At 40.8% G+C, this 27,618-nt stretch overlaps 2 protein-coding genes across 3 annotated transcripts in view; one reads left to right on the top strand and one right to left on the bottom strand.

Annotated features, from left to right (window-relative positions):
- Positions 1–3,435: 3,435 nt before the first annotated feature.
- FAAP24 (FA core complex associated protein 24) lies at positions 3,436–8,984 on the bottom strand. Of its 2 annotated transcripts, XM_060254120.1 has the most exons (5): positions 8,821–8,984; positions 7,154–7,301; positions 5,881–6,020; positions 4,955–5,107; positions 3,436–3,817 (listed from the first exon to the last, which is right to left on the bottom strand). In XM_060254120.1, exons 2-5 carry the CDS (start codon positions 7,260–7,262, stop codon positions 3,569–3,571), a joined length of 651 nt encoding a protein of 216 aa, XP_060110103.1. In that variant the 5' UTR covers positions 7,263–7,301; positions 8,821–8,984; the 3' UTR covers positions 3,436–3,568. The 2 variants fall into 2 exon arrangements, with proteins under 2 accessions (XP_060110103.1, XP_060110104.1); XM_060254121.1 differs by lacking the exon at positions 8,821–8,984 and having other exon boundaries at positions 7,154–7,302.
- Positions 8,985–9,135: 151 nt separating this feature from the next.
- Positions 9,136–27,618, top strand: part of CEP89 (centrosomal protein 89) — a 44,681-nt gene continuing 26,198 nt past the window's right edge. Inside the window, exons 1-8 of the mRNA XM_060254182.1 lie at positions 9,136–9,254; positions 11,384–11,490; positions 14,162–14,323; positions 16,011–16,209; positions 23,425–23,512; positions 24,166–24,194; positions 24,958–25,006; positions 26,783–27,001. Of these exons, the coding sequence (XP_060110165.1) occupies positions 9,216–9,254; positions 11,384–11,490; positions 14,162–14,323; positions 16,011–16,209; positions 23,425–23,512; positions 24,166–24,194; positions 24,958–25,006; positions 26,783–27,001 (892 nt within the window). The 5' untranslated portion in view covers positions 9,136–9,215. The remainder of the gene's footprint in view (positions 9,255–11,383; positions 11,491–14,161; positions 14,324–16,010; positions 16,210–23,424; positions 23,513–24,165; positions 24,195–24,957; positions 25,007–26,782; positions 27,002–27,618) is intronic.

Consider the following 27,618-nt stretch of genomic DNA (forward strand, 5'->3'; position numbering starts at 1 on the left):
AGTTCCACCCTTCCAGTCTGAATTTCAGCCTTTGGGGCAGTTAAATAACAAATTGGCAAGGATTAATAGAGGAAATATGCACAGATACTTGGATGATGATGATATTGAATTTATACCTCACCCTATACTCTGAATCTCAGAGTGGCTCACAATCTCCTTTACCTCCCCCCCCCCCACAACAGACACCCTGTGAGGTAGGTAGGGCTGAAGAGCTCTCCCAGAAGCTGCCCTTTCAAGGATAGTTATGCAATAGCTATGGTTGACCCAAGGCCATTCCAGCCGCTGCAAGTGGAGGAGTGGGGAATCGAACCCTGTTCTCCCAGATAAAAGAGTCTACGCACTTAACCACTACACCAAACTGTGTGGCACAATTGTATGCAATTTTTATTTATGCTTAGATTTTCAGCAACTTTTCCATGTTCTAGTCAAACACTCATTCAGCTATGTAAATGTCAGATTAATATTTACTCAATTCACTTGTTAGGCAGTAGTGAACTGATGCAGGTTATCCGAATGTGAAGAAGATGAAGATGATGATGATATTGGATTTATATCCCGCCCTCCACTCCAAAGAGTCTCAGAGCGGCTCACAATCTCCTTTACCTTCCTCCCCCACAACAGACACCCTGTGAGGTGGGTGGGGCTGGAGAGGGCTCTCACAGCAGCTGCCCTTTCAAGGACAACCTCTGCCAGAGCTATGGCTGACCCAAGGCCATGCCAGCAGGTGCAAGTGGAGGAGTGGGGAATCAAACCTGGTTCTCCCAGATAAGAGTCCGCACACTTAACCACTACACCAAACCAGCTCTCTTGAATGTGGCTTTACTTTTGAGGCAGCCATCATTAAATCATGGTAGTTCCTGCAATGGCAAATAATGAAGCCTGGATTGAAATGTAACAATATAGATTCAGGCATGTTGAAGCAATTGCCTGTACCAGGATGTCTTTAAAATCTGGACTGCAAGCAATACAGAGATGTATCATTTTCCACTTGCCCTTTCATGCATTCCTCTGAATAAGAACACAAAGTAGAAATCACAGTGAGTGAGCTACGGTTGGGTGGGTCAGGTTATAACCTCTGAGCACCACAAAGCCATGACTTGGCAGAAAGCTAAACAGAATACCTGCAGCTTGAGTCACCCACAGAACCTCTCACGCATTCTGATTTGGCAGCGCTCCAGCTGCTTTTTTAAAAAAGTGATCTTTCAGGTTCCACCAATACAGTGAACTTGCTTGCCTGTCACCTGAAACAAGATTGATCTATGTAAAGTAGGTTTCCAGCCAGGTACGCAAGCCAGGTGTGGACAAAAGCTGAAATGATAACATTGAACAGGGACCTGCAGCACCCTGAAAATGGAGTTTACGCCTCTTGGTTTCACAATGCTGTCTGAGAGAATTGATTCCTTCAGGCAAATCTGCTTAAACAAGAGCCTTAATTTGATGACTCAGCCTTAGAAGCCTAATAATAGTCATTCAACTCTCCTGCCTATTGCGGAGAATAATTTGTCCACTGCCTTCAGTGCATGCAAATTCAATAGAGCAATTTTTATATTAATAGCAATGAAAGGTTTTTAAGGCAGAGGATGGAATCAAGTAGATTCTCCTCCCATACCTCATCACAAAACCGCTTTGGAAAGTGCCTGGTGTTTGAAAGGCTGCTTACTGTCTTGTCTGACTATGAAATACAATCCAGAGCCTCTCTTGATGCTGGGACATTGCTCTGTATTATTTTAGTGTAACAACACAGGCTGACAGTAAACAGTTTCTTATACTAAACAGAAAGCTGATAACAGTGGCAGTGAAGTGACACTACTTTTAGCGAAAAGGTGCTAGAATGCTATTCTGGTCCTGGATTCGAGTTAAGGCCAGATGGAAGTTTCCTTACATTGTTCCATATGGCAAGCAGGACAAATAATTCACACACATTCCTTTGCTGCAAATATTAGGAAACTTTCTTACAAGCCTTTTCTTTTTCTGCGGCACACAAGACAGCATTTTAAGAGAATTTTTCATGTTGGAACTCTGTGCGCGCTGGCCCAAGTAATGTATACTGTACATGCTCCAATGCATTTTACAGACACCAAGGCACTCAAAGGCCATGTTCACCCTGACACGTTACATGTAGAAATGAGTAAGCTTCAGCTGTATACACTTATAGTACGTTGCCTTTGCAATTTTTGAGAGGCCTACGAGCAAGGTTAATATTCTAGTCTATGCAGGTCACTGCTCTTATGCAGAAAGATGATAAATAGAACATGGAAAATAAGCATTATGCATTAAATTCACAAATGAAGGTGCAGAAGATATCACACATTATCACTCAACTATAAAATGTAAACAGTAAGCAACGTCAAGTTTCAGTTTGCCATGGGGCCGTGCAGAAAAAGGAGTCCCAAAAACTTGAACTTTCACTCCTGCTTTGTTATTTGAAACTGCTTCTCTACTCATGAAAGAAATGACCCACCCACCAGTGTTCCCTCTAAGCAGAGTTAACTTGAGCTGACTCACAGATTTTTAGGCTCCAGCTCACACATTCTTCTCTTAGCTCAGGAAGGATGACCCCAGAGCACACTAATTTACGCAGTAGCTCACAACTCTAATGCTAGTAGCTCACTTCAACGCCAGTAGCTCACAAAGTAGACTTTTTGCTCACAAGACTCTGCATCTTAGAGGGAACATTGCCACCCACCTGTTTTAAGATTTTAAATGGACCCATTTCTAAGCTTGCTCTACTTTTGCAAATCTGCATACTCAATGCTTTTTTCTCCAACATGAAAAGCAGGAATCTCACACCAGCTAACACTGAATACGCTCGTATTTTAGTTTTCATGTTTAATATTTAATGACAAGTATATAGCATCCCTGAACTGCATTTCATGGCCATTTTGCACATTATATAGTCGCCAATTCAGCCGCCCAGACTTTTTTTTTCTTCCCGCTTACCCTGCAATCCACTTGCAATAGCTGTGACTAATAACTTACGAACCAGGGTTTTAAGGCACTTCTGAAAACCAATGAAGCAGAAATGAATTGAATTGAGCCTTAGACTCTCGTGCTGTTTAGTTTTAGATTCATGCAATCTTTAGATGCAGAGAAGCATAAAAACTATTTTCAAATAAATACACCTGAAGATCAGGTACTTATTTTGGGCAGACAAACAGGAGGATTTCTACTTGACTCTCATAGCTCCTAACGACGGTCAGTTTCCATTATTGCTATCAAAAGTTAAACAAAAATTAAATTTAATATTCTCCCAACAGAGGAGAATTTACTAAACACAAGGAATTTCATTATGTAGCTACTCCTGGCACATGGTGCTGTATCTTTACTTCAGTGCTATTAATGAATGGCTGTCATACAGCCTTTTTCTCGTATTGTATGTCCAGGCATCCTTGTCTTTTAAACTCCGCTTCAGACCTGCAGAGATGATGCAGCAAGGAGTGTTTAAAGACTTTTTATTAGATGAAGCAAAATCCAGATGAATACCACTTGGGCACCTATTAAGTAGTCTGATGTACAAGAGTAAACCATTTCTCCCAAGATGCTTATCTTTCATGCCAACAAGACAATGTTACTTAGTTTGCGTAAAGAATCTATGGATTTGTTGTGCTACTGAGCGTCCAACTACTTGTTCAAGCTCCTGAAGGGTCGCGTTACAAAGCTGGTGGATGTTTCCAAATTGTTCCAGAAGCAGCAAAGCTTTGGTTTTCCCAACTCCTGGAATCTGCTGAACTGTCTGGAACAAAGAAGCCTCCAAGAGCTGAGGTCCCTTCTTGTTAAGGAATGGGTTGCTGGCTCTATCTTTAGCTTGCTCATGGACCTGAAATGGAAAACAAGTGCAGGTTGAGCACCCTCTAGTGGATTTGGTGACTATCAGTTCCTACTCAGAACGACTAAGCTTCAGTAGACAGCTAGCTAGATGAGGTGCTAGGAGACCTGTAATTCACATTTGTTGGGCTTTATTAAAAACAAAAATTAAAGCAGCTGTATGGGAGGGGTTAATTCAGGGAAACAACACTGTATGTGGAATCTTTTCTACATATCCCTACCTTGAACTGCCATTTACTATAGACAGAGGCAAAGAGTTTCCGGTATGGGAGGGATGGAATTTAGATTGGGAAATTACATGCAAGAAACAGGTTAAAAGCCTTCCTGTATTGTGGTTATTTTGAACCTTTTCCCCACAGGTCTTGTATCTAGTGTGGCAGGTAATTTGATTCTTTTGTTTGTTCCATACCAAGATCCCTATTTAGAACAGCCTTCTTAGGAAAAGGCCAGTGAGGTCCATGCAGTGATTCACAAACTATGACCAAGAAGGTCAGCTCTTATTTATTCCCCTGGGACTCAGGGGGATGCTCCATTGAATTAGCACTGGTAACAGCGGAGGACAGGTCCTTTTGTCTAATCCTCTGCTGAAGCCTAAGCTGGTGGACTGTGAACACCTTATATCAATTGTGCCTTTTAATTTTCTCCCTATTTTCTGTCTCTGTTACTATGCTTTAGTTGCTGGTGGCAACCATTCCATCTGAGGCTCCCTCCAAGGATCTGATGGGCAGGACTTTCCTGATTACGTAGCAACCCAGTTATATCCGCTGTAATGTCACAGAGGAAAAAGTTCAAATATGATTTTGGATGCTAATTGTTGGCTGTGTTGAGGTGCATACATTTGAACGAACAAACCAGTCACTGCAACCACTAAAGCACAGAGAAAACTGCAGTCCAAAAAAGCAAGAGAACACCAGCATCTTAAAAAGATATGACTTCTTCAGCCAAACCCCCACCAAAAAAAAGAAACATTAAGGCACTTATTAACCTTGCCAAGTTAGGTAACATTGCCATTTCCCTCCTGGTTTACTACCCATGTCAATATACATATTCAGGTCATGTGCCCTTTTAAAGAACAGCACAAATCATGACCAAAATTCACCAGTGTTAACAGTTCTCAAGAAGTACTTACTAGCTGGATAATAAGCTGTGCTGCTTCTCCCTGGTTGGCTACTGGAAGTAACGGCATGCCAAGTTCCAAAACAACAAATTTCTGTACCGCTGAGAAGTACTGATCACTTATCTGAGTTTTCTCAACTATGACAATTCCTTGAAGACTGCTGGTCTTAAACACAGTGAAGAAAAGTCAGAGGAACAAAAACGTTTAATAGTGTTTCTTAAAGTTATGTCAAAACTTCTATGGCAATTCCCTGATTCACAGACAGTGAAATGAAACCAAGAGTTACCTGAGATAATGGATTGTCTTGGACATGTCCTGAAACATAAGGGAATATTTGCTAGACTTGACTGAAAGGATCACAGAAGAGGTTGCAGTACACTTAACCAGAACAAACCTGGCCTCTCAAGAATCATGCCAAGAAGGGAGTCTAAAGACTGAGACTAGAATAACCATGAACAATAAGAACATAGTGGTAATAATTACATGGCCTTGTGTAGATTAGACACTGCCTAACCCATTATCAATAAATACAGTTTGCTGAGGCTCAGGCACACAAGCATCTGAGAATGACAAGAATGTCCAACTTCACAAAAGTGAAAATATGATTCAAGGATGGGAGTATTGGTTGAGTGTCAAAAGATATTAACGCATATGAGAAAACTGTAATCATTTTAAAACAGACTTTGCTAAAATTAAAAAATAGCAAGAATGAACTAATATTTTATATTCCAAAAGGTTATTTCAAGTATAGGTAACCTTATAAGATAATGATTTAGCCAAGAATGGGTGCCTCTTTCTGAAGGGACACCACTAAGCCATCAATGATAAAAGCTACATGAAAAGTTCAGCTTTCTGATTGGTTGCTACTTTGGTGAAAGAAGTCCTACCATATTGCTGATGTGAGGAGTTTTATAACCAGAGAAGCAGATGGTACTTACATTTCTAAAGCGAACAAGTCGTCGTTTGAAGCCATTGCCTGCTACCAGGTCAGCTTCAGAAATATAAAGAACGCAAGTTCTATTTGAAAAATGGAAGTCCACAGTTCCCAAGCCATCTTCTAACATTAATTTAACTTTACCTTTAAAAAGGCGAAAAAGGGTATAAGAATGGAAGAGCTAATAAAGACAGCCTGACAGAATTGTATATTTCTACTGAAATGCAGGACTTTTTTTGTAGCAGGAATTCTTTTGCATATTAGGTCACACACCCCTGATATAGCCAATCCTCCTGCAGCTTACATTAGGAAAGGAAAGGTCCCCTGTGCAAGCAACAGTCGTTTCCGTTGCTTTCACAACATTTCACGGGTGACGTTGCTTTGACAACATTTTCACGGCAGACTTTTTACGGGGTGGTTTGCCATTGCCTTCCCCAGTCATCTACACTTCCACCCCCCCCCCACCCCCCAGCAAGCTGGGTACTCATTTTACTGACCTCAGAAGGATGGAAGGCTGAGTCAACCTTGAGTTGGATACCTGAAAAACCAGCTACTGCTGGGGATTGAACTCAGGTCATGAGCAGAGCTTAGGACTGCAGTACTGCAGCTTTAACACTCTGCACCACGGGGCTCTTATGTAAGATCCCTGGTGGAAGCTTACACTAGACCGTACACTAAAATACTTTTTACCACATTTTGTGGTCTTAAACAGAATTTACTTCCTATAAAGTATATTTAAGACTGCCACCGCACTGAAAATTATATCCCGTAACCAAGTAAAACCAACACATTTGTACAATGTTATAATAATAAATGCATTATACCACATTCTAAGATAGGGCATTACCATACTTTAAATGACCCAAATGGAGTAATCGTAGCTTGTTTTTGTAACTGGACTGGAAGTGTACAGAAAACCAAAAGAAAAGAAAACCTCAATAAACAGCAAGAACCAAGCAGAAGCTCTCTAACATGACAATGGCATATTGTTTTAATTGTAGTGTTGAGATACATTCTGAAAATTTGAATTGAGTCATTTTCTTAACTACTTATTTACAATAGTTGTTTACATTTTCTCCAAGGCTCGCAGGGCAATATATGGAGCCGTATCCCCTTCCCCTTTATCACAAGAACCACCATGTCAAGCAGGCTAGACTGAGAAAAAGTGAGAAAGGTCGAATGTCAGTTTGGGGATACAATGGGAATCTTAACTCAGATCTGAGGCCTAGCCCAACATTCTAATGACTATACCACACAGGCTCCTTTGGCACATTTACCTTGCATTCCCTGAGCAATCTGCGATCCTTTCCATTTCTCATTGCCGATCACATGCCCCAAAGGCACATTTACAGCACCTGCTTGGACAGGAGTGGTTTCATTTGCCATCACTGAGTTTTCTTCAACCCCAGCATTGAATTAGGCAAGCTAAAAATAGCACATACATTAGTCTTGGAAACACAGGCACATCAATAAACAAGACAATATGACAGGTAGGCAGAACAAACATCTCTTAAATAGTTCTCTGGTCTGCATTGTACCATATGTAGTCTATGCCACCAGCACCGAAGTAGCCAGAAAAATAAGTTGAACTCTTAGGTGAACATGAGAGGAACTTCTTAAAATTAAACTTTCGTTCTCCACCAGTGCACTGATTTTTATTTTTACCACAATTTGGTGGACATAGCACTCCTTTCCTGCTCCATGAAATGCAAAAATTAAACGGCTTATTCCAGCAGGGAGACAGAATAAGCATGCACTGGTTAAAAGCTGAGACCCATTGCAAAAATACTACCCTTAGAGGCTGGTTCAGACACATGTTTCACTATGCCCTGCAGCAGCCAACAGAAGTAGTATGTATTACAATTATGCCAATAAGACAAACTATTAAAAAGTATTACTATGCAAACAAGCTATTATGAAAAACACTGCAGTTGCTAAACAAGCTATTATTAACAAACAACCTATTATAATAAGCTATAATTTTGTTTACTGAATGCCATTGCATATATAAATTATGTACAAGTAAATAACTTTAAAAACTAAGAACTTTTAACACAGAAATTCAGGATTCACGTCTTCTAAAAATGAATGTAAAATAACATTCACGGGGAGGGGAATGTATTTGCTATTGGATTCTAACTTTGTACTACTTTGCATTCTTAACCACTGCCCACCAGCTATATGTAGTTCTGTTCACTGTATCTCATTCCACTGTCTGAAGAAGTATACGTGCATGCGAAAGTTTATATTTTGAATAAAACTTTGTTGGTCTTTAAGGTGCTACTGGACTCCCACTTCGTTCTATTATTTCAGACCAACATGGCTGCCCACCTGGATCTATCCTCTAGTGCAGGGGTCCTCAACCTTTTTAAATAGGGGGCCAGTTCACTGTCCCTCAGACTGTTGGAGGGCCGGACTGCCGTTACTGTACAAGGCCGCGGGCCGTCAGCTCTCCGTCTTCTGCATCTCTCTCCCTTCCCCACACCACACACCCTGGCCTGGGAACTCCCCTCACCTCGGTATCGCCTCACACTCTGTCTCCGCTGCCTCAGCCCAGTGCCGGAAGTGTGCGTTGCTAACGCGAGTTTAGGTCGAACGTCACTTCCGGTCTGATTTTGCCATAACCCGGAGGGCCGGATAAATGTCCTCAGCGGGCCACATCTGGCCCGCGGGCCGTAGGTTGAGGACCCCTGCTCTAGTGGGATGTTATTTTGGAACCTTCCACTGCCAGTTTCTACACGTTAAGCAGCTGTTAAAAGGACATCCCCCCCCCCCCCCGATAGATCCAGGTGGGCAGCCGTGTTGGTCTGCAGCAACAGAACAAAGCAGTAGACAAGTTATACCTTTAAGACCAACTAAGTTTTATTCAGAATGTAAGCTTTGTTCTATTCCCCCCCCGTCAGCTCTCTGCTGGCAACTAAATTCAATTCTGGAGACCGGTTACCTTCTCCTTAGCTATTTCTAAGAAGAATCCGCAGCGTCACCCAGAGCAGAACTCTCCGAACTTTCCCGACAACAATTTTAGCGCGCCGAGCAGGACGGACGCCCCGCCAACCAATCAGCACAAAGCAGACAGTGGAGAGGTGGGGCTTGTAATTAATGGCGGCTGGTTGCTAAGGGAAGACCCGGAACAATAAACTGAGCGGCGATTGGTCAGAGGTTTACCTTAGCAAATCGCTTTTGGGCTTGCTCAGCGGCTGTCGCGAGGGAGGAAGCGTCTCTTTTTCTACAGGAGGGGATCATAGGCCTGGGGCCTGCCCCTCTTCACTGAAGAATTCCCGCAGTCCCGGCTTTTTCCCATTCGCGGTCACTTCCTACGTGCTCCGTCTTTACGCTTTCATGGCGTTTCGTTTCGGGAGAGGCCGACAAGGCCAGTTTGTGAGTATTTCCCGCCAGGTCAGAGGGCTGGAAGATGATCCCCGCGCAAAGACAAGAAGGGCGAGCGGCGCGGCTGAGAAGAGTGGCGCTGGTTGTTATGGTGACCAAGCTGTCCCTGCCAGCAGCGCTCGGGGCTTGGCCATGAGGGGACAGGTGCAGCAGGCGGGCAGGCAGCCGCTTCTTCCTGCCAAGTTCCTTCTAAGAGAGGCAGCCCTTTTTCTCCTGCTCTCTAGAGAGGGTTGGCTGTGCTAGCTGTTGACAACAGTTTAGATGGGTTTTTTTTTCCTTCGAAAAAAAGATATTGATAAAGCACGTCGAAAAGGAAACAGGACCTCAGAGGCGCATTAAAAAGCGAACAATTCCCCCCCCCCCCCAGGTTATACTTTGTTGTGGTTGAGCTGACCTCATCGGAGGCATGAAGTGAACGTCCATAAGTCCAGATGCAGAGTGTTGCCATTTGGGGCTGCATGTTCGAGTCCAGTTGCACCTCAGAGGGCAACAGGAGATTTTGGGGGCATAGGGTTGCCAATCCCTAGGTGGGGACAGGGGATCCCCCGGTTTGGAGGCCCTCCCCCCCTTCAGGGTCATCATCTGGTGCCTTCCCCCAAAACACCCTCCCAAGTTTAAAAAAAAATTGGACGGGGGGGGGGGGCGGAGGCCAGTTCTAAGTGTCCCAAAAGAAGGTGCCCCTATCCTTCATTATTTTCAGCGGAGGGAAGGCATTTAAAAGGTGTGCAGTCCCTTTAAATGGGATGGCCAGAACTCACTTTGGAGTCAAATTATGCTTGTCACAACCTTGCTCCTGGCTTAATCCCCAATTTCTCCTGGCGCCACCCCCAAAGTCCCCAGATATTTCTTGAATTGGACATGGCAACCCTAGGGGGTATGCATTTTTGAGAGTATGGGATGAAGGGAGCTCTCAAAAAAATGTTATTGGTCTTTTAAGCCACTACTGGAGTCAGATCTACCCATAATTTCAAATGAGTAGCTTTTTTGGTCTGCAGTATAACAGCAGAATTCGAGTCCAGTAGCATCATAAAAGACCAACGATAGTGCCGGATTCCTCATCTGATGAAGTGTGCTTAGAGCACACGAAAGCTTACGTTCTAAATTAAACTAAGTTGGTCTTAAAGGTGCAATTGACTCCTATTTTGTTCTAATATTTCCAACTTTGAGCCTTGAAAGCTTATACCCTGGAAATCTTGTTGGTCTAAGCCAGGTCTGCTAAACTGAAATCTTGCCGTTGGTTGCAGCCTTTAATGTAAAATCATCTGTTGAAATTCACTTCATGCTTCTAGTGAAGTGAGCTCTGCCTCAGGAAAGATTATGCGGGAATGAATTCGGTTTATATGCCATTGGATTCCTGCTGTGTTTTGGTGCTTCTGATTAATATGGCTTTTGATCTGGAATCAACATCAGCTTCTTTCTTGAAAGTGCCACAAGACATGTCCTCCTCTCACCCTGGTTGTGTTTGCAACTGCTCTCAAATGTATCATGAGTACATGTTGCTCTCGAAACAATTAGATTTTAGGTTTTGCAAATGACCCTTACCTGACAGGTGCTTCACTTGCCAGATTGGCTATTTTGGATGCCATTGTTGTGTTTCTAATATGTTAAATGAAAAGTTCAACAACTTTAGTTGAAGGGATGAAAATTAGTTACAGGACTGCAAATGTTTATATGCGTGGAGGGGAATTTTGAAGCTGTCTTGTCCTAACTCATGCTCTTGCTCCTGCTAGCCCAGTGTTGTCTTTGGGTCAGTCATGCTCTCTTAGCTTAACTTATCTTAGATGGTTATGATAAGGATAAAATGGTGTAATGGAGAAGGTAGAGTGTCACTGTTGATGACTAACAGTGCCATTGTGAGCAGAGTTAGATCCCTCTAACCAAGGGTGTACCTCTGTTTGGGATTCCACTGTAAAGGTCTCTTGAATTGAACTGTAATATCGTTGTGACTGATACTAGCAATAGCGAAGCCATGCTTAGAACCAGTTGGGCCTGCTGCATTCATTAATTTGCATGTAAATGTTCTCCCCCATTGTGTTATTTTCTTAGTCCTTGTGCATGCTCAGATTTGTGTTTTGCATTTGTTCAGTCATTGCCAACTAACTTTATTTTAAATTGTCTAGAAACATATAGCTCATGGCCTGATCCCTGCCGTTACCATAGCTCCTAAACCTGCTGTTCCCCGCACCCCTCCCCCTCGTAGTCCAAACCCTTCTCCAGAAAGGCCCAGGTAGGTTTTAATGTTCTTCATCTCTAACTTAACCATTCATTCAATTGAATTAAAGTAATCAACAGGACTGAATATTCATAATTATTTTTTACTCATGTTCTTTCCATCCAAGAGCTGGTTGACTAATACCCAACATTGATGCAATGCACTCTTAAGTAGTTAAGGATCATTCCTTGGTTATCATACAGAGCAATCCTAAACAGAGTTTCATCCTTCTGTGTCCACTGACTTCAACTGAAGTAACTCTGTTTAGAATTGTTCAGTTAAAGACAAAAGCAATATTTGGCTCTGCTAAAATGGAGTCAGTCTGATGTAAGTGCTTTAACCACTCCTGCTATAAAAAAATAATAGCTACCTAAAATAACATTAACCAGTAGTGTTCACAAGGTATTGTACAGGGAGTTTAAACTATTGTAATATTTCTGATAAAGAAGAATAGTAAAGTGTTTGGATTGCTTGTGTAGGGTTGATTTAATTTAGGCCAGGTAACAGATCACATATTTACTTGATACATTCTGAGGTATTATCTAATAGTCACTCTGTTTATTTTTAAAGTTATTATTATTTCAGATTTTTAGTGTGTTACTTTCTAATTCATATCGCTGCTTTAATGTTTGAAAAATTTGTTCACAGTACAGCAGTCTCTCTTAGGATCACAGTTTATATAGTTTGATATATAACTATATAAAGTATAAAGCTTTTCTTGTATCTGAACTCAAAGAACAAACAGCCAAAGAAGGGGGTTGGTTAAGAGAGAAAATGGTTTTTTAAGAATTAATCACTAGAGATTCAAAGCATCTATTAGAAAAAAATCATAAAAAGTTATTGCAATGCGATACAGAAACAGAGCAAGTAAAAACTTGTATGATAAAATAGATGCAAAATTTTGGAGAAGATACAAACATGAGTCAGTGGGAAAACTTATGGACTAAAGAAATTAAATTTAAAAAGCGGACCCAAGAGACCCAAACCAAAATGTACCAGGGGGTGGGGAATTGTCCACCCCTAGCTTAAGGCTATTTCCCCTGGATTCATTGGGGGCCATAAGGACAATAATGGCTGTAGGTACTTAGAAATGGAGAAAGACTTTATAATAGAAATTAAATTTACTGACGGTGCAGTCTGGAGAACACTTTCCTGGAAGTAAGTCCCATTGACCAGACTTTAATAGAATTCTCAGTAGACCTGTTTAGGATTGTGCTGTGAATGTCACATATTAAGGGAGAATAGGTATAAAATGCTTTTCAGATGATATCTTACTCCCAAAGACATTGCAAAAACTAATAAAGAGTATAATGGGAAGTACTGGAAATGTCAAAATATAGATGCAACATTCTGCCATATGTGGTGGACATGCAAGAAAATATCAGATAGAGGTACATGAAGAAATGCAAAATATATTAAAATTTGTGATGGATCCCAAAAATACATTAAGTATTTTACTAAGCAATATTACAAAAATGCACAGTGAATTATTTAAGTATATGGGGATGGTGGCAAGAGTAATATTTGCAGCAAAATATGTCCCAATCTGAAGGGATGGAAGAACAAATTAAATGAATATGCGACAATGGCAAAATTAACATATACACAACAGGCCAACCTCAGAATTTCAAGAAAAATGGAAAGTATTTGGGAAATCATATAGCTGAAAATTAAGAATAAATTTCAATTAAAATAGAAAATGATAGAAATAAAAGAGTCAGGCAACATGTTTGTAATAAAAATATCAGATATGAAAATAGATGGAAAAATAGTATAAAATTACTTAAATAGAAATGAAAAATCAAGAGTACATATAAGTAATTTCTGAATAAATATATGACGATAGATAATTATATTTTTGTAGTTTATTGTAGTTTATGTTTTTTGGTATGATTTAGATTATTGTGTTCTTTTTCTACACATGCTGTAGATGATTATAGTTTTAGAGTAGTAGATAATGTTTATTTTCTGTGTATTATTTAGATGATGGTAGTTTGTATTTGGTTGGGAAAAAATTAAAAATAATTTTAAAGCTTTTACTGGATCAAACTACTTCAGGCTGCATTTGAATGTGAGATGTTGCATTTGGATGATCCTAAATAGGAGGGGAAAAACCATCTCCCTTTTCAAAGAATACTAGTATGGCCGAGAGAAGCATTCAACATAGCATTTAAAAGTGTAGTATCAAGGTACAGCTGTTAAAGCTTGATTTCCATGACCAAACTACTGCATGTGCAAATGCTACCTATATTTTCTGTGGTAGAGAAACATGGCTTAAGTGCATGCCCATTCTTCATTCTGCACTGTGAACGTTTCGGTCTCTTAGTAGCAAGTAGCCTCGCACACATGAAATGCATTGTGCACATTGGAGTCACTGGACTGAGCCTTGACTCCACTATTCAGAAGCCCAAATTAGAAAGATCATCAAGCATCCCCCAGGGCTCTTTCTGTTTCCTGAGCTGATAAAGTGAAAGCTCCGCTGTGCATGTCAACCAGATATTTAGGATCATGGCATGCAACATTAATTTTAGGGGATCATTCAGTTCTTACGTAATTTCAGAATACAGCTTTATATTTGGAAGTCCCAATGTGGAAAGGGTCTGTTACAGTTACAAAAAAAAAAAAGTACTGACCCATGAACATGGCTTCAGTTTTTGATTTTATTTTGGATGTTTACTTCTTGTAGATCAGCTCTGGCTGCAGCTATTCTTGTGACGACACTAGCAGGGAGATCTGTTGCCCTCCCTCAACCTCGCCAGCGCTCACTTTCAGAAAGCGATGCCTCACATTTACAAAATCAAGAAAGTTATATTGAGCCGTACGCTACGTTTACTGAGCTCCAAATGGGGTAGGATTTATTTATTATATTTGTATCCCGCCCTCCCCTGAGGGGGGATATACTGCATGTTTTTCCATATCTTATCAATAGCTTAGAGAACAATTCTAAACTGGTCTAATCTGGTCTGTTAAATCAGGCTGACTCCCAGGACATAGTTCTTAGGATTTTGTTAAGGAATGTTTTCTTCCTCCAATAATGGAATCCAAAATATTTTTTTGTTTGTTGTGCGAAACAGTCCCAACTCCTCACTGGAGTGTTATCTTTCCCTATATTTTCCCTTGACTACTGAAATAATGGGTTGGATCCATACAGTGAGGCTGGCTCCACCTTTACTGGAAGGTGTACTTGTACCTTCAGGAAGGTATCTTTTTATGTTCACAAAAGAACATGTTGGATAGGAGCATGCAAACCTCCTCTCAGAGTTTTTTTGATTTGGGTATATTGAACCTGAAAAATATCGGTATTTCCTATTTCTGAATCCCAATGATGGTATGATATTGGGATTCAGTAAATATTTGGGATTCATGAATTTTTACAGGTACAGTGGACCCAAGAAGAAAAGAGAGAGAGGATCACCTGAGACAGTGGGAGTTCAGAGCTCCGCGCTACCCTGTGTGATCCTGGGCTGGGTTCTTTTTGCAGCTCTGTTTAAACTGAGCTACAAGGAGGAGCCAGCCCCAGCCAAGACAGCACATCTAGGAGCAGATCCTGTGGGACAACTCTACTCACAGGTTCGGCTGGGGCTTTGCTGGGCAGCCCAATTTAAATTGGACTGCCAAAGAGCCACCCCCATTGTTTCCATGGAGGTGGAAAAGGCATTTAAAAGTATTGTGATCCCTTCAAATGCCTTCTTGAAGTGGTGAGTGCTTCCGGAAGGTTCAGCTTTCCAGCAGTCCAGAAAAATCCCAGATATTTTTAGTATTTTTCAGGGTGGCCATTTTTGGATAGCCATATCACTAGCCCCTTCGGTAACCAGCTGAGAAAATACCCAATTACTACCAATGAAGAATTTATTGGGTGGGGTTTTTTCCAGTTTGGTTTATACCAAGTGCACACTCCTAATGTTGAGCTCTGACCCATTGTTAACTACGGCAAAATCTTATTGATATGTTGTTGCTTCCAGCAAGTCCAGGTGCTTTGCTGAGATATTTCTCTGTCAGGAAGAATTGTATTGTATAGTTCTGGCCTGATTAAAGAGTGAATATAACCTGAGATAAAACCTTAGAATGAGGCTTGCACTCACATAACATCACAAAATATTATTTTGAGCTGATTTTGTGGAACTGTTACAAAATGATTGTGTAATAGTGGTTTCAGTTTTTTAACTTCTCTATTAACCACACTGATTGATCATAGATTTAAAATTGTGGATTTAAAAACTTGATTGTGATTGGATCTTTTCATTTAAAATGCTACTCAGTGTTGATGGCATAATTGTGAAGGATAAGTTTTCACTGTTTAAGTAATGCTTGTAATATGGCTTCTAAAATCTTTTAAATGTTTTTATCAAATACGGTTATCAAATGTTTTTATCAAATACTGACATTTCCCCTGTATCTCAGTCAGTAGCTGAGATTATGTGTAGTTAGGTGAAAGGCCTGTTTTCCAGCTTTTGGCACTTTCTACCTGGCTAAATATTATGCTTTGGAGAAATGATATCAGGGTGCTTATGCCTTAACAAGTTTTCTACTTGCAGTCCAAACTGGAAGAGTGATGGGGATGACAAAAGTGCTGTGCAGTCTGTGGATGTTTCTGGCAGTTTATGTGAAGATGAAGACATGGATACATTTGCTTCAGACATAGAAAAGGAACCAGAGCCTAATAATCAAGCTATAAAACAAGAAGAAAGTGATGGAAGTGAGGCCGTCTATGCTATTCCACACAAAATCAAAAAGGTAAGTTTTCAGGTGTCACATTTCCATCACCTAATTGAATAAATATTGAGGAAGACTCAGCATGGGTTCTGTAAGGGAAGATCTTGCCTCACTAACCTGTTACATTTCTTTGAGGGGGTGAACAAACATGTGGACAAAGGAGACCCGATAGATGTTGTTTACCTTGACTTCCAGAAAGCTTTTGATAAAGTTCCTCATCAAAGGCTCCTTAGAAAGCTTGAGAGTCATGGAGTAAAAGGACAGGTCCTCTTGTGGATCAAAAACTGGCTGAGTAATAGGAAGCAGAGAGTGAGTATAAACGGGCAGCCTTCTCAGTGGAGGACGGTAAGCAGTGGGGTGCCGCAGGGCTCAGTACTGGGTCCCATGCTCTTTAACTTGTTCATAAATGATTTAGAGTTGGGAGTGAGCAGTGAAGTGGCCAAGTTTGCGGGTGACACTAAATTGTTCAGGGTGGTGAGAACCAGAGAGGATTGTGAGGCACTCCAAAGGGATCTGCTGAGGCTGGGTGAGTGGGCGTCAACATGGCAGATGCGGTTCAATGTGGCCAAGTGCAAAGTAATGCACATTGGGGCTAAGAATACCAGCTACAAATCCAAGTTGATGGGGTGTGAACTGGCAGAGACTGACCAAGAGAGAGATCTTGGGGTCGTGGTAGATAACTCACTGAAAATGTCAAGACAGTGTGCGATTGCAATAAAAAAGGCCAACGCCATGCTGGGAATTATTAGGAAGGGAATTGAAAACAAATCAGCCAGTATCATAATGCTCCTGTATAAATCGATGGTGCGGTCTCATTTGGAGTACTGTGTGCAGTTCTGGTCGCCGCACCTCAAAAAGGATATTATAGCATTGGAGAAAGTCCAGAAAAGGGCAACTAGAATGATTAAAGGGCTGGAACACTTTCCCTATGAAGAAAGGTTGAAACGCCTGGGACTCTTTAGCTTGGAGAAACGTCGACTGCGGGGTGACATGATAGAGGTTTACAAGATAATGCATGGGATGGAGAAAGTAGAGAAAAAGGTACTTTTCTCCCTTTCTCACAATACAAGAACTCGTGGGCATTCGATGAAATTGCTGAGCAGACAGGTTGAAACGGATAAAAGGAAGTACTTCTTCACCCAAAGGGTGATTAACATGTGGAATTCACTGCCACAAGAGGTGGTGGCGGCCACAAGTATAGCCACCTTCAAGAGGGGTTTAGATAAAAATATGGAGCAGAGGTCCATCAGTGGCTATTATCCACAGTGTGTGTGTGTGTGTGTGTGTGTGTGTGTGTGTGTATATAAATTTTTGCCACTGTGTGACACAGAGTGTTGGACTGGATGGGCCGTTGGACTGGATGGGCCATTGGCCTGATCTAACATGGCTTCTTTTATGTTCTTAAGTATGCTAAGAATCATACATTCTTGTAATCATACTTGCAAAAATTAAGTATAATCAGATACTTTATTCCTACATGCACAACAGAAAAACCCAATGGCTTTCCTCAACACCTTATTTGATCCCAGTTTCCCTACTTTGAATATGAGGACACAGCAAAATCCCACTCACAGAAATAGCATAGAATCCTAACTTCCTATTCTGCTGTTAAATCTAGAAAATATCATCTCTTCATACTAGGGTTGGGTAAATTCCGTGTGTCTTAAACTGTAATTGGGTCACCAGTTAGGAGCAGGATTTACAAAACCTCATTTTAATCAATAGTTCTAAATTGGCTTGCTTTTGTTTATGCATGAGTGTTTTTATGCTGTTGTTCAGGAATGGTGCTATGTGGAAAAGGCAGCACACTGCCTAGGCAGCCATGCTGCACTCCCTTTCCTTTTGTCTCCATGGCCCATGTTTAACCAATTGTTAATTTGTTTTTCCTCACTTGGATCCCCTTGTGGACAAGAAGGCAGCAGGGGTGGCATTACCTGCCAGAGAGGTGGCAACCACCGACTGAGAGGATACATTTGTTGCTGTAGCTTTTCTGCTGCACTTTCCTCATAATGTCCTCCCAGATGGAGCAGCAGGCAGATCCCAGTAAATGGGAATGTGGAAGGTTCAGCGAGTGTGGAAGGTTCAGGGGCAGCTTCATCAAGACCTAGTGAAGGATTAAAAAGAAAGTAAAGAATTCTTAAAGGCAGAATTGATATGATGCCTTGGGGCTTACATAATTCCCAGTATTGTATTGCTTTGTAAATGGCATTCTCTTTTACATGTAGCTCAAGTAAATTTCAGCATTTGGGATCATCTCCTTGAGGTCAAATAAAGGCTTAAAACAGTGGTACTCATGTGGCACTTTGATATGCTGCCTATGGCTCTTCAAGAGCCCTGTGGCGCAGAGTGTTAAAGCTGCAGTACTGCAGTCATAAGTTCTGCTCACAACCTGAGTTCGATCCCCGGTGGAAGTTGGGTTTTCAGGTAGCCGGCTCAAGATTGACTCAGCCTTCCATCCTTCCGAGTACTCAGCTTGCTGGGGGAAAAGTGTAGATGACTGGGGAAGGCAATGGCAAACCACCCCGTAAAAAGTCTGCCGTGAAAACGTTGTGAAAGCAACGTCACCCCAGGGTCAGAAATGACTGGTGCTTGGGACCTTTCCTTTTCCTTTCCTATGGTTCCTCAGAGCACTCCTCCTCAATATGGCACCTGCCATATTTTCCAGAAAAGTGGACAAAGACTTTGCCTGGTGGAGCCTGTGACTGGCAGGTGGCTCCCCCCATGTAAGTTGCTAACCTTTCTAAGGTTCAGTCCTCATGCCAAGGATGTAAATAAATGTGGCTCTTTTGATTGATGATTAGTGCAAATGTAGATTTTCATGGGATGAAGAGTAATTTCTGGCTTAAAGGAATCAGTTTCAGAACATGAGCCAGTACTGTTTTCTGGTCTCATCTGGCTGTTTGATGAACACCGACTGAGCATGCACAATTGGGGCGTACACGCTTGAAATACATCTGGTTTTAATGGCTAATAGAACAAAGTTTGTGTCCAGTGGCGTCTTTAAGACCAACAACGTTTAATTCTGGGTATAAGCTTTTGTGTACTTATACCTAGAATTAAATTTTGTTGGTGTTAAAGGTGCCACTGAACTCAGATTTTGTTTTGTTGCTTCAGGCTAACATGGCTACCCACCTGAATCTATTTACGGTATGTAAATAGCTAATGGAGTAATAATTGCAGGGCAGGGGGAAATCAACATGAAAAGTAAGCACCGCAAATCAGTGTTACAAGTCAATAATTTTTGAGCTTCGTGACATCAGTGCTTAGGAGCAACTTGTTACCAATTAAAACTTGTTCTGATTGGGACCATTAGATGGTGCTATTTTTGTAGTTTTTTCATGATTGAAACACATAAAACCAAGCTTAAAATACGTGCATTTATATTGAGATAAAATACAGTTTTTAACTTTTAATTGCTATGAATTAAGACAGCAATACACGTTAGCTGACAGGAAATATCAGCTGGATTTGAATGAGAGAAGTTACTGGAATCTAGACAGACATCAAACCAGCAGTTAAGCTTATCAGGTTAGCCATATGATGGTAAAAGAATTTGATGAATATGTTTTCTTTAAACCCTACCTCAGCTTGTAGATGTACTTAGTACCATCTTTCTGCCTTCAGAATCTGATGTGTCATGGAGACAGAAGTGAGCTTGAGTTCTGAGAGAATGGAAAGTAAAAGCAGACAATCAACTGAAAACTGTTCTTTACCTGTCATATGTTTGGGCAAAGCAAGTATTTGGCATGATGTCCAAACTGTGCCTTCTCCGCAGACTTTTGTGTAAATTCAAGAACCGTGCCTCCAGGAGATAGTTTCACAACTGGAATGATTAGGCAGAGTTTATGAGTAGGCTGGACATCATACTAGAAAACCAAAAACCAAGAAGGTATTAACTTTTGCAGTCAGAGTAGCTGAAATACCTGCTTGGTACTCACTGATTTACTCAGTTGTAAAAGCTATTTTTTAAACTAGGCTGGCAGTATCATTATAAGAAGAACTGTAATGCCACAGTGATGAGTCCAGGCAGACAGCATGATTCATAAAACAATTTACAAGCAAGAGTCTCTATCTCTAATTCTGATAGATTCCACCACCACCCGCTCCCGGTTTGTCAGATTGTATTGCTTACATCTGAGGAAGCAAACAGCTTTAAAGTCCATCGTCACAGTAGGTTAGAGCCCTGCACCAAATGGAATTAAAAATTCAGTAGACAGAAAGGCACTGGAGGGGAAAGCAGAAGGGAGAGGAAAAGCAATAAAATGCAGTGTCTGTGTAAACTTGCTGCAGGAGAGGCAAAGAAAGCAGCAAGGTCAAATCCTTCACTGTATGTGAGTCTCACTGAAATAAATAACCCTTTGAAATAAGTTCAGGATCACAAGCTGAACGATGATGTAGACTTTGAGGGGAAAATGGGATTTTGCCTTCTTGGAATTGCATTGTTTCAGAGCACAGGCTAATTATTTTTTTCTTGGTTTTTATTAATCAGCACATTTATGAAAATACTATGGACCAGTCAATTAGAACACAAAGAGATAACATTTTAATTGGACAACAAATGAACGTGCCTTATATTGGTATAGAGTAGACGATCTATCCAGATCAGTATTGTCTACCCTGATTGGCATCATTTTTACATGGTCTCAGTGAGAAATCTTTCATATCACCTACTATGTACTATTTGATCCTTTTAACTGGAGATCCCAGGGATTAAACCACTCACAAGCAAAGCACTTGCTCAGTCCGTGAGCAAAAGTCCCATCCATGGTAGCTCTGTACAAAGCCAGTGTCCAGCTTCTGTTCTTGTCTTGTCGTATTACAGCTTAAAAATATAAGCTAATTAATTAATTAGAATCACTGCTGCAGGCAAAGCATTGCCCGGGTTAGCTCTTTCAGACAACTGGGTTATATAGTGAAAGAGAAGCAATGAGGGAGCTGGCTTATAAAGAGGTGGGAGAAAACTCCATCATGAAAGTTTGGTAGGGGAAAGAGAAGAAGGTGGAGGCCTGGAAGGTGGTGGGCCATGCAGTGATGGCGGGGCAAATAGGCTAAATGGGCAGGGATGATGGGGAGTGAGCTAGACTGGAAGGGAGAGAAGCAGCAGTTAAAAGGATCAGGTAGCAGGTGATGTGAAGGACCTGGGACTCTAGAGCAGAGGGGTCAAACTCATTTGTTATAAGGGATTGCATAAATGTCACTTTGTTGGGCCGGACCATGTGTGCCATAAAATGTAACACAAGGTACTGGAGATATAAATTTTATGAAGATGATTTCAGTTGCCAGATGGCAATAGCAGGCTTGATTGGATTAGGTGTGATATGCAGAAGGGTAGAAGGCATAGAAATATCATAATTGGCAGTTGGGCAGGAAACCTAGTCTGGTAGCCTACCAGCTATGTATGGCTCTACTTAGCTATGTATGGCTTCGCTCACTGTGCTGGATTCCTCGTCTGATGAAGTGTGCTTAAGAGCACACAAAATAAAAATTGGTTGGTCTTAAAGGTGCAACTTGACTCTTACTTTACAAAGGAATTTCAGAGGGAGATTAGAGAGAGGGAGATTAGAGAGAGAGACGGCTGAACTGCAACTGATAATGAAGCTTAATGCATCCTTGTTACCTGAACCGCCTTAACTCGAATTATATGGGAGAATTAGTGTGAGATCAGATATGGCAAACAGGAATAACAGGCTGGAAATACCACCTGTGCATAACAAGGTCAGTTCTGCGGGACAGAACTTCTCACTGACACCAGATTCCAAATTAATATACTTTATTAAGAAAAACGAAATAGGAACTTAAACACACAATATCAAATTGTAAATCATACATACAGGTACCCTATGGAAAACAGGTTGGAATGGGGGATAAGACAAGGGAGGGGGTTATTGAAGGAATATTTACCATCCAGATGTGCAGGAATCCATGAAGAGAGGGTATGTATGAATGACCAGGGTGCACAACCTCAGAGGCCCAAGTTCAAGTTACTTGGGTGTGCAACTCAGAAAATGGGAGCCCTTAGAGTGAACACATGAATGTGCATTCAGGCACATGTATTTAAATTGTATGTTGGAGTGAAAAGGGGTGGGAAGGGGGCTTGGTGGCTGGGCACTGATGCAGACAACAGGGACTGGCTGAAACTGTAGTAGGAGGTGGGTTTGGAATGCCCAGCAACTCAGGAGCAGCCCCAGTGAAGGAAGCAAGAAGAGAGCAGGGGAAGCTTTTCTGTGGTGCATGGACGTGCACTCTCTTTTCCTTCCACCATACTTCCTCCTCATATGAGGGAAGACAGGTTTGGCAAAGCAGCAGCCCCAGTGGAGGAAGGAAGAAGAGAGCAGGGGAAGCTTTTCTCTGTGCATTTTTTTCCTTCCCCCTCAGAGAGGCTTTCCCACACAGCAGCAGTAATGGCCAGAAGGATGCAAGAGATGGTCAGTTGGTCCAGAGGCAGATATGGCCCGCAGGCCACATGTTTGACACCCCTGCTCTAGAGAGCTCTGCCCAGTCAGCATAGTAGATAATATTGCACCCCACATCTCAGATTAATATTTCTTCGGTTAGTTATTAAGTAGCACATATATGTGTCAGTCAGTCAAAAATTTATTGTATATAGCCATTGGCTGTTACAAAACAAAACAGAACCTGAACAACAAAGTTTCAGATTAACACTTTAAGAGTTCCCCAGAAAGACCAACCTCAAGAAGTTACAGCATTTGAAATTACTCTTGCTCTTTTCTTAGCTGCAAGGGCAAACAAAGAGACACTAAAGGACACATGAGCATCATTGTCAGATAACAGAAATATAATCTTTTCAGTTTCTGAATGTGCTTTTAAGGAAGTTAGTACTCCAGACAAATTTAATTCTGGGGGCATTGTGGAGTGGACAGGATAGAATATAATGGGGGAGGTCCACTAAAATTATTTAAAAGCAAGGTTCTACCACATTTTTTGAACAGTGTCGAAATATGGCGATGGAATGAGAAGCAACTCCTAAGTCGAATTCTTGTTTTTCCTAGAGGCTCTCCTGCTGCCTTGATGAGGGCTGAAACAGGATTCCCTTCCATAAGAGCACGGGTACACCTAGCTATAATAAAACATTGGGAAAAAAAGTAAATCCTCTCATCATACTTCCCTTAATTACCATTAATTTAATTTTCTACACATATATGTGTACACAAGTTTGCAGGCTGTTGGTAAGGTGGAATGCAGATTTCAGGATTGTATTGTAATGTATTTAACTAGGGCAATCCCCCAGTATCTTCAAGCACTGAGGTGGAGGAAGATGAACCCCATGATTCTTCGATTCTCCATCCTAATATTCTTGTGGAAGGTAAAGTCACTTTTTGCTTCAGGAGGATGTATTCTGCAATGACACTTGATTGTTGCATTTTTCTGTTTGCTGTGTTTCCTGTTCCTGTTGGAGCATGGTTATTGGGGTAGATCTTGGGTTTTATTATGGGATATAGAATGGTTTCCTAAAGCTGCACTTCATTCATTCCAGCATTGCATTGAAATGTGCGTTGCCTTTTTAATGGTCCTCTTGAAAATAGATGTAGGGGTCAAGCTGAAGTTTGAGCTTGACACATAGAATGGTTTCTTTAACAGTTGTAGAAGCTTCATTCCAGTATTTCAGTCTCCGAGGCTCACAGAATATTGTGTTGCATCTTTTCTGCACACTCCCCCCCCCCCAAAAAAAAAAAAAGAATACAGATGGAAGGACCACAGTAGAAATGTGCATTAGTTTTCATAATGTGCATACCAGTAGAATTATTGCATTACAGACAGAATGCTAATGGGTGATTTGAACATTAATTTCATTTTACTCAAGCAAACATGAATATAATAGAATAGGATTTGAACCCTCTTCTGGCTCAGTTGAAAGGATTTTTGAAATTTGATCTGCTCCACCCCACCCCCCAATGCTTATTTAAATAGTTTTATCCTGACTGTGCTTAGATACAATAATTTTTTGTTGTTTTACAGAAATTGAACCTCCTGTAGAGTATTGTAAGGTAAGAATGTCACGAAGGAAAGTACTGGCTTGCATTATGTGTGTTGTGTGCATTTGAATGTATGGATGCTGAGTGACACTTTCATAGAATTTGATTTTGGTTTTTCAGGAAACCTTTAATAATATTTGATTGTTTTTAGTGCATTTAATGGACAGACTGCTTTGCAATCCATATTGTCTTCAGTCTCACAGAACACTTTCTCTTTGTGCTTGATTGCTTTTTCTCTCAGCTCACTTCCCACACCAGAGCTGGGCTAGGAGAAAAATGCTGAAAGCAGCTGATCACAGTGAGGTCAAGTATAGAAATAAGTGCAGAGTTTACATCCATGCACTGCTTTTGTTTTAAAAATATATCTCACCCATTCTGCTTCAGATGACTTGGGGGGGAAGCCCAGCAGGAACTCATTTGCATATTAGGCCACACCCCCTGAAGTCACCATTGTTTCAACACAGGGTTTCTTTTTAGAAAAGCCCAGCAGGAACTTATTTGCATATTAAGCCACACCTCCTAATGCCAAGCCAACCAGAACTGCCTTCCTATGCATTCCTGCTCAAAAAAAGCCCTGAGTGCATGCATATATCATGGCAGTTAGTTCAGTTTATACTGTGGGAGAATTATGAAATTAAAAGCTACAGGAAATCTCAAAAATAGGATTTGAGATGCTCCGTAAATGATAAATTCTTTCTGAAGAGGCTGAAGAATTGCATTTTAAAAAAGAAAGGAATTAACCAATTAGATCATCACATTTCTGTTTCCATGCTAGGTTGAAAAAGTTGAAAAACCATTGATTGAAAAGCCTCCTCCAACTCCAGGTACTTAATTGTTGCTTTTGTTTGGAATTGTTATAAATTTGTCATATTTGGTCTTACATATTTTGTATGTTTGTTTGTGTTATTTATAGTCCGCCTTTCCCATGGGAACTCAAGGCAGATTACGCATAGTGTGCCAATATGGTCACAAAACGGGACATTCCATTACTCGTGCATTAGGGTATTAGAAGTCTGGAACTACCAGAAAGAACTGAAGCATAGCACAGGTATTCACTTGACCTGTTAAGCAGCACAGAAATTGTATACTAGGATCCTACTTAGAGTAAGCAATACACAGCAGTTTAGGCCACAGTCCCTAATCATGTATCTAAGCAGGTTTGCAAAACTGCTTTGTACAGTGCAACCCTATTAACCTGCACAGAATAGTCCCCTTAAATAGTTCCATTTTGCATAGTTTGAGAAAGCCAAGAGAGCGGGAGCTTTTCTGACCTCCTTGGACAGGCAATTCCACAAGACAGGAGTACCAATGAAGAAGGTGCGTATTCAGGCAGTTTTTTATTTCTACTACAAAATCACATATTGGCTGAATTCATTTATATGTAGACGTTTGCTGATGGATAGCTTTATTTGAGTTGTTCCTATTATGCAGATGGTTTTTGAGGAATTTAATTAGTCTTTCTTTTCACAACATGTTTTCTACTAAATGAAACACTGCAACTTTTGTCATAGAAAAATATATCTCTACCCAAGGACCTTTCCAGTTTACCAATAATTTAATTCTTAGTTCTGTGGTAGCAATAGTCCGGGTCCAGTGCTCAAGGGGCAATATTCCCTTCTCATCAGTGGGGAAGGGAAGAGAATAGCCTTGTGGCAGAAAACTAGTCAGTTTGCCATTTTTAAAAATACAAATATGAGAAGAAATGGAGGGTCATTGTTAAATTAATATTCATATCTCCTCATGTAAACAGGTTTACAAACATCTAGAGGTTTCGTTTTGCATCAGTCTATTGGGATGAATTAATTTGTACAGTAGTATTATGACTGTTTTTGAAGCAATGCTTCTAGTAGTTATATATTCAAGATTTGTTTTTGCAGTCCTAGGGAAAAGGCAAGCTGTAATATTTAGAATTGTAATGAATTAATTGTCAAGGGAGATCTTGACTATCTCAGTCCTAAAGGTATTTACTGCGGAACAAACCAGGCTTACTTCCTTGATGCTTGCTTCTAGATAAATATATTAAGGAGTGCCAGCTTTTCCCAAAACAGATATTTTAATGACTGCTAATGAAGGCAATGGCAAACCACCCCGTAAAAAGTCTGCCAAGAAAGCGTCATGATGTGACATCACCCTATGGGGTTGATAATGACTCAGTGCTTGCACAGGTGACTACCTTTACCTTTTTAATGAATAGTTTTGTACCATTTAGTTGATATATGTAATACTGCGTAAAAAGCAGGGGCAGATGGAGCTCACTATAGAGGAGCCCCATGGTACAGAATGGTAAACTGCACTACTGCAGTCCAAGCTCTTCTCATGACCTGAGTTTGATCCCGTGGGAAGCTGGGTTCAGGTAGCTGACTTAAGTATGACTCAGCTGTCCATCCTTCTGAGGTTGGTTACTTGGTAAAATGAGTACTCAGCTTGCTGAGGGTAAAGTGTAGATGACTGGCGAAGGCAATGGCAAACTACCCTGTAAAAAGTCTGCCAAGAAAACGTCATGATGTGATGTCACCCCATGAATTGGTAACGATTCGACGCTTGCACAGGGGACTACTTTTACCTTTTTAATGAACAGTTTTGCACCATTTCATTGATAGATGTAATACTGCGTAAAAAGCAAGGGCAGATGGATCTCACTATAGAGAAGTTCCAGAAACTGAAAGAAGAAAATTGGCGTTTGAACAATGCAAATCAGACCCTGCTTTCCGAACTTGGGGAGATGAAGCTGCGGTTGAAGGAACTTCAGCTAAAAATGAAGAACTTTAAGAAAGAAAATGCAAAGCTTAAAGACAATGAACAGACTTCACATAGGGAAGGTGGGAGTTAAGCTTTATAAAAAAAATTGTGAGAATGAATAACAGTGTTCTCCTTTTAATATATACAGGAGTACCATCAGCCTTATCTTTGTGTATTGTGTTTATTCATAGTATCTGGCAGAAGCTGAAATTACTTTTGCTGAGTGAGACATATAGAACATACTTGAATTTCAAATAATATATTATTTTAATTGTTTTTATTACACCTGAAATCAGTTGAGATATGTAGATTTATGAATTGACAGTATCAGAGAAATCCCTTAATCCCTGTTCATGCAAATATGTAGCTTATCATGGTCTCTCAAAATTCATAAAGGAATGGAAGTTTTAACGTGTTTCCCAAAATGTTCTTTACTGAAGGATCCAGAATCTAATTAGAAACTCCATCACGAAAGGCTGCTGTGCTCCCCATGCATCCTCAGCTGTTTTTACAGCATGCAGTCCTTTCCCCTTTTGTAGCAAGGTGAAAACCATTGTTAGGATGGAAGGTTCATGTTATTCATTTTCATTTATGTAAAATATTTGTCTCCCATCTTCAAATTCAGAATTTCCAAGACAGCTAATTAAAAACATTACTCAAAGCATCACCTCTATAAAATCCAAAAAAGATCAGTAAA

This window comes from Heteronotia binoei, chromosome 14 (assembly GCF_032191835.1).
Source record: "Heteronotia binoei isolate CCM8104 ecotype False Entrance Well chromosome 14, APGP_CSIRO_Hbin_v1, whole genome shotgun sequence".
In the NCBI taxonomy this organism is placed as follows: Eukaryota; Metazoa; Chordata; class Lepidosauria; order Squamata; family Gekkonidae; genus Heteronotia; species Heteronotia binoei.

Bases quoted from the DNA above. Each gene is read 5' to 3' on its own strand.
- FAAP24 (XM_060254120.1), bottom strand. From the start codon at position 7,262: ATGGCAAATGAAACCACTCCTGTCCAAGCAGGTGCTGTAAATGTGCCT. The intron at 6,021-7,153 runs GTAAATGTGCCA...GCCTTTTTAAAG, and splicing joins GATTGCTCAGGGAATGCAAG to GTAAAGTTAAATTAATGTTA. The intron at 3,818-4,954 runs GTAAGTACTTCT...TTTCCATTTCAG, and splicing joins CACAGCTTATTATCCAGCTA to GTCCATGAGCAAGCTAAAGA.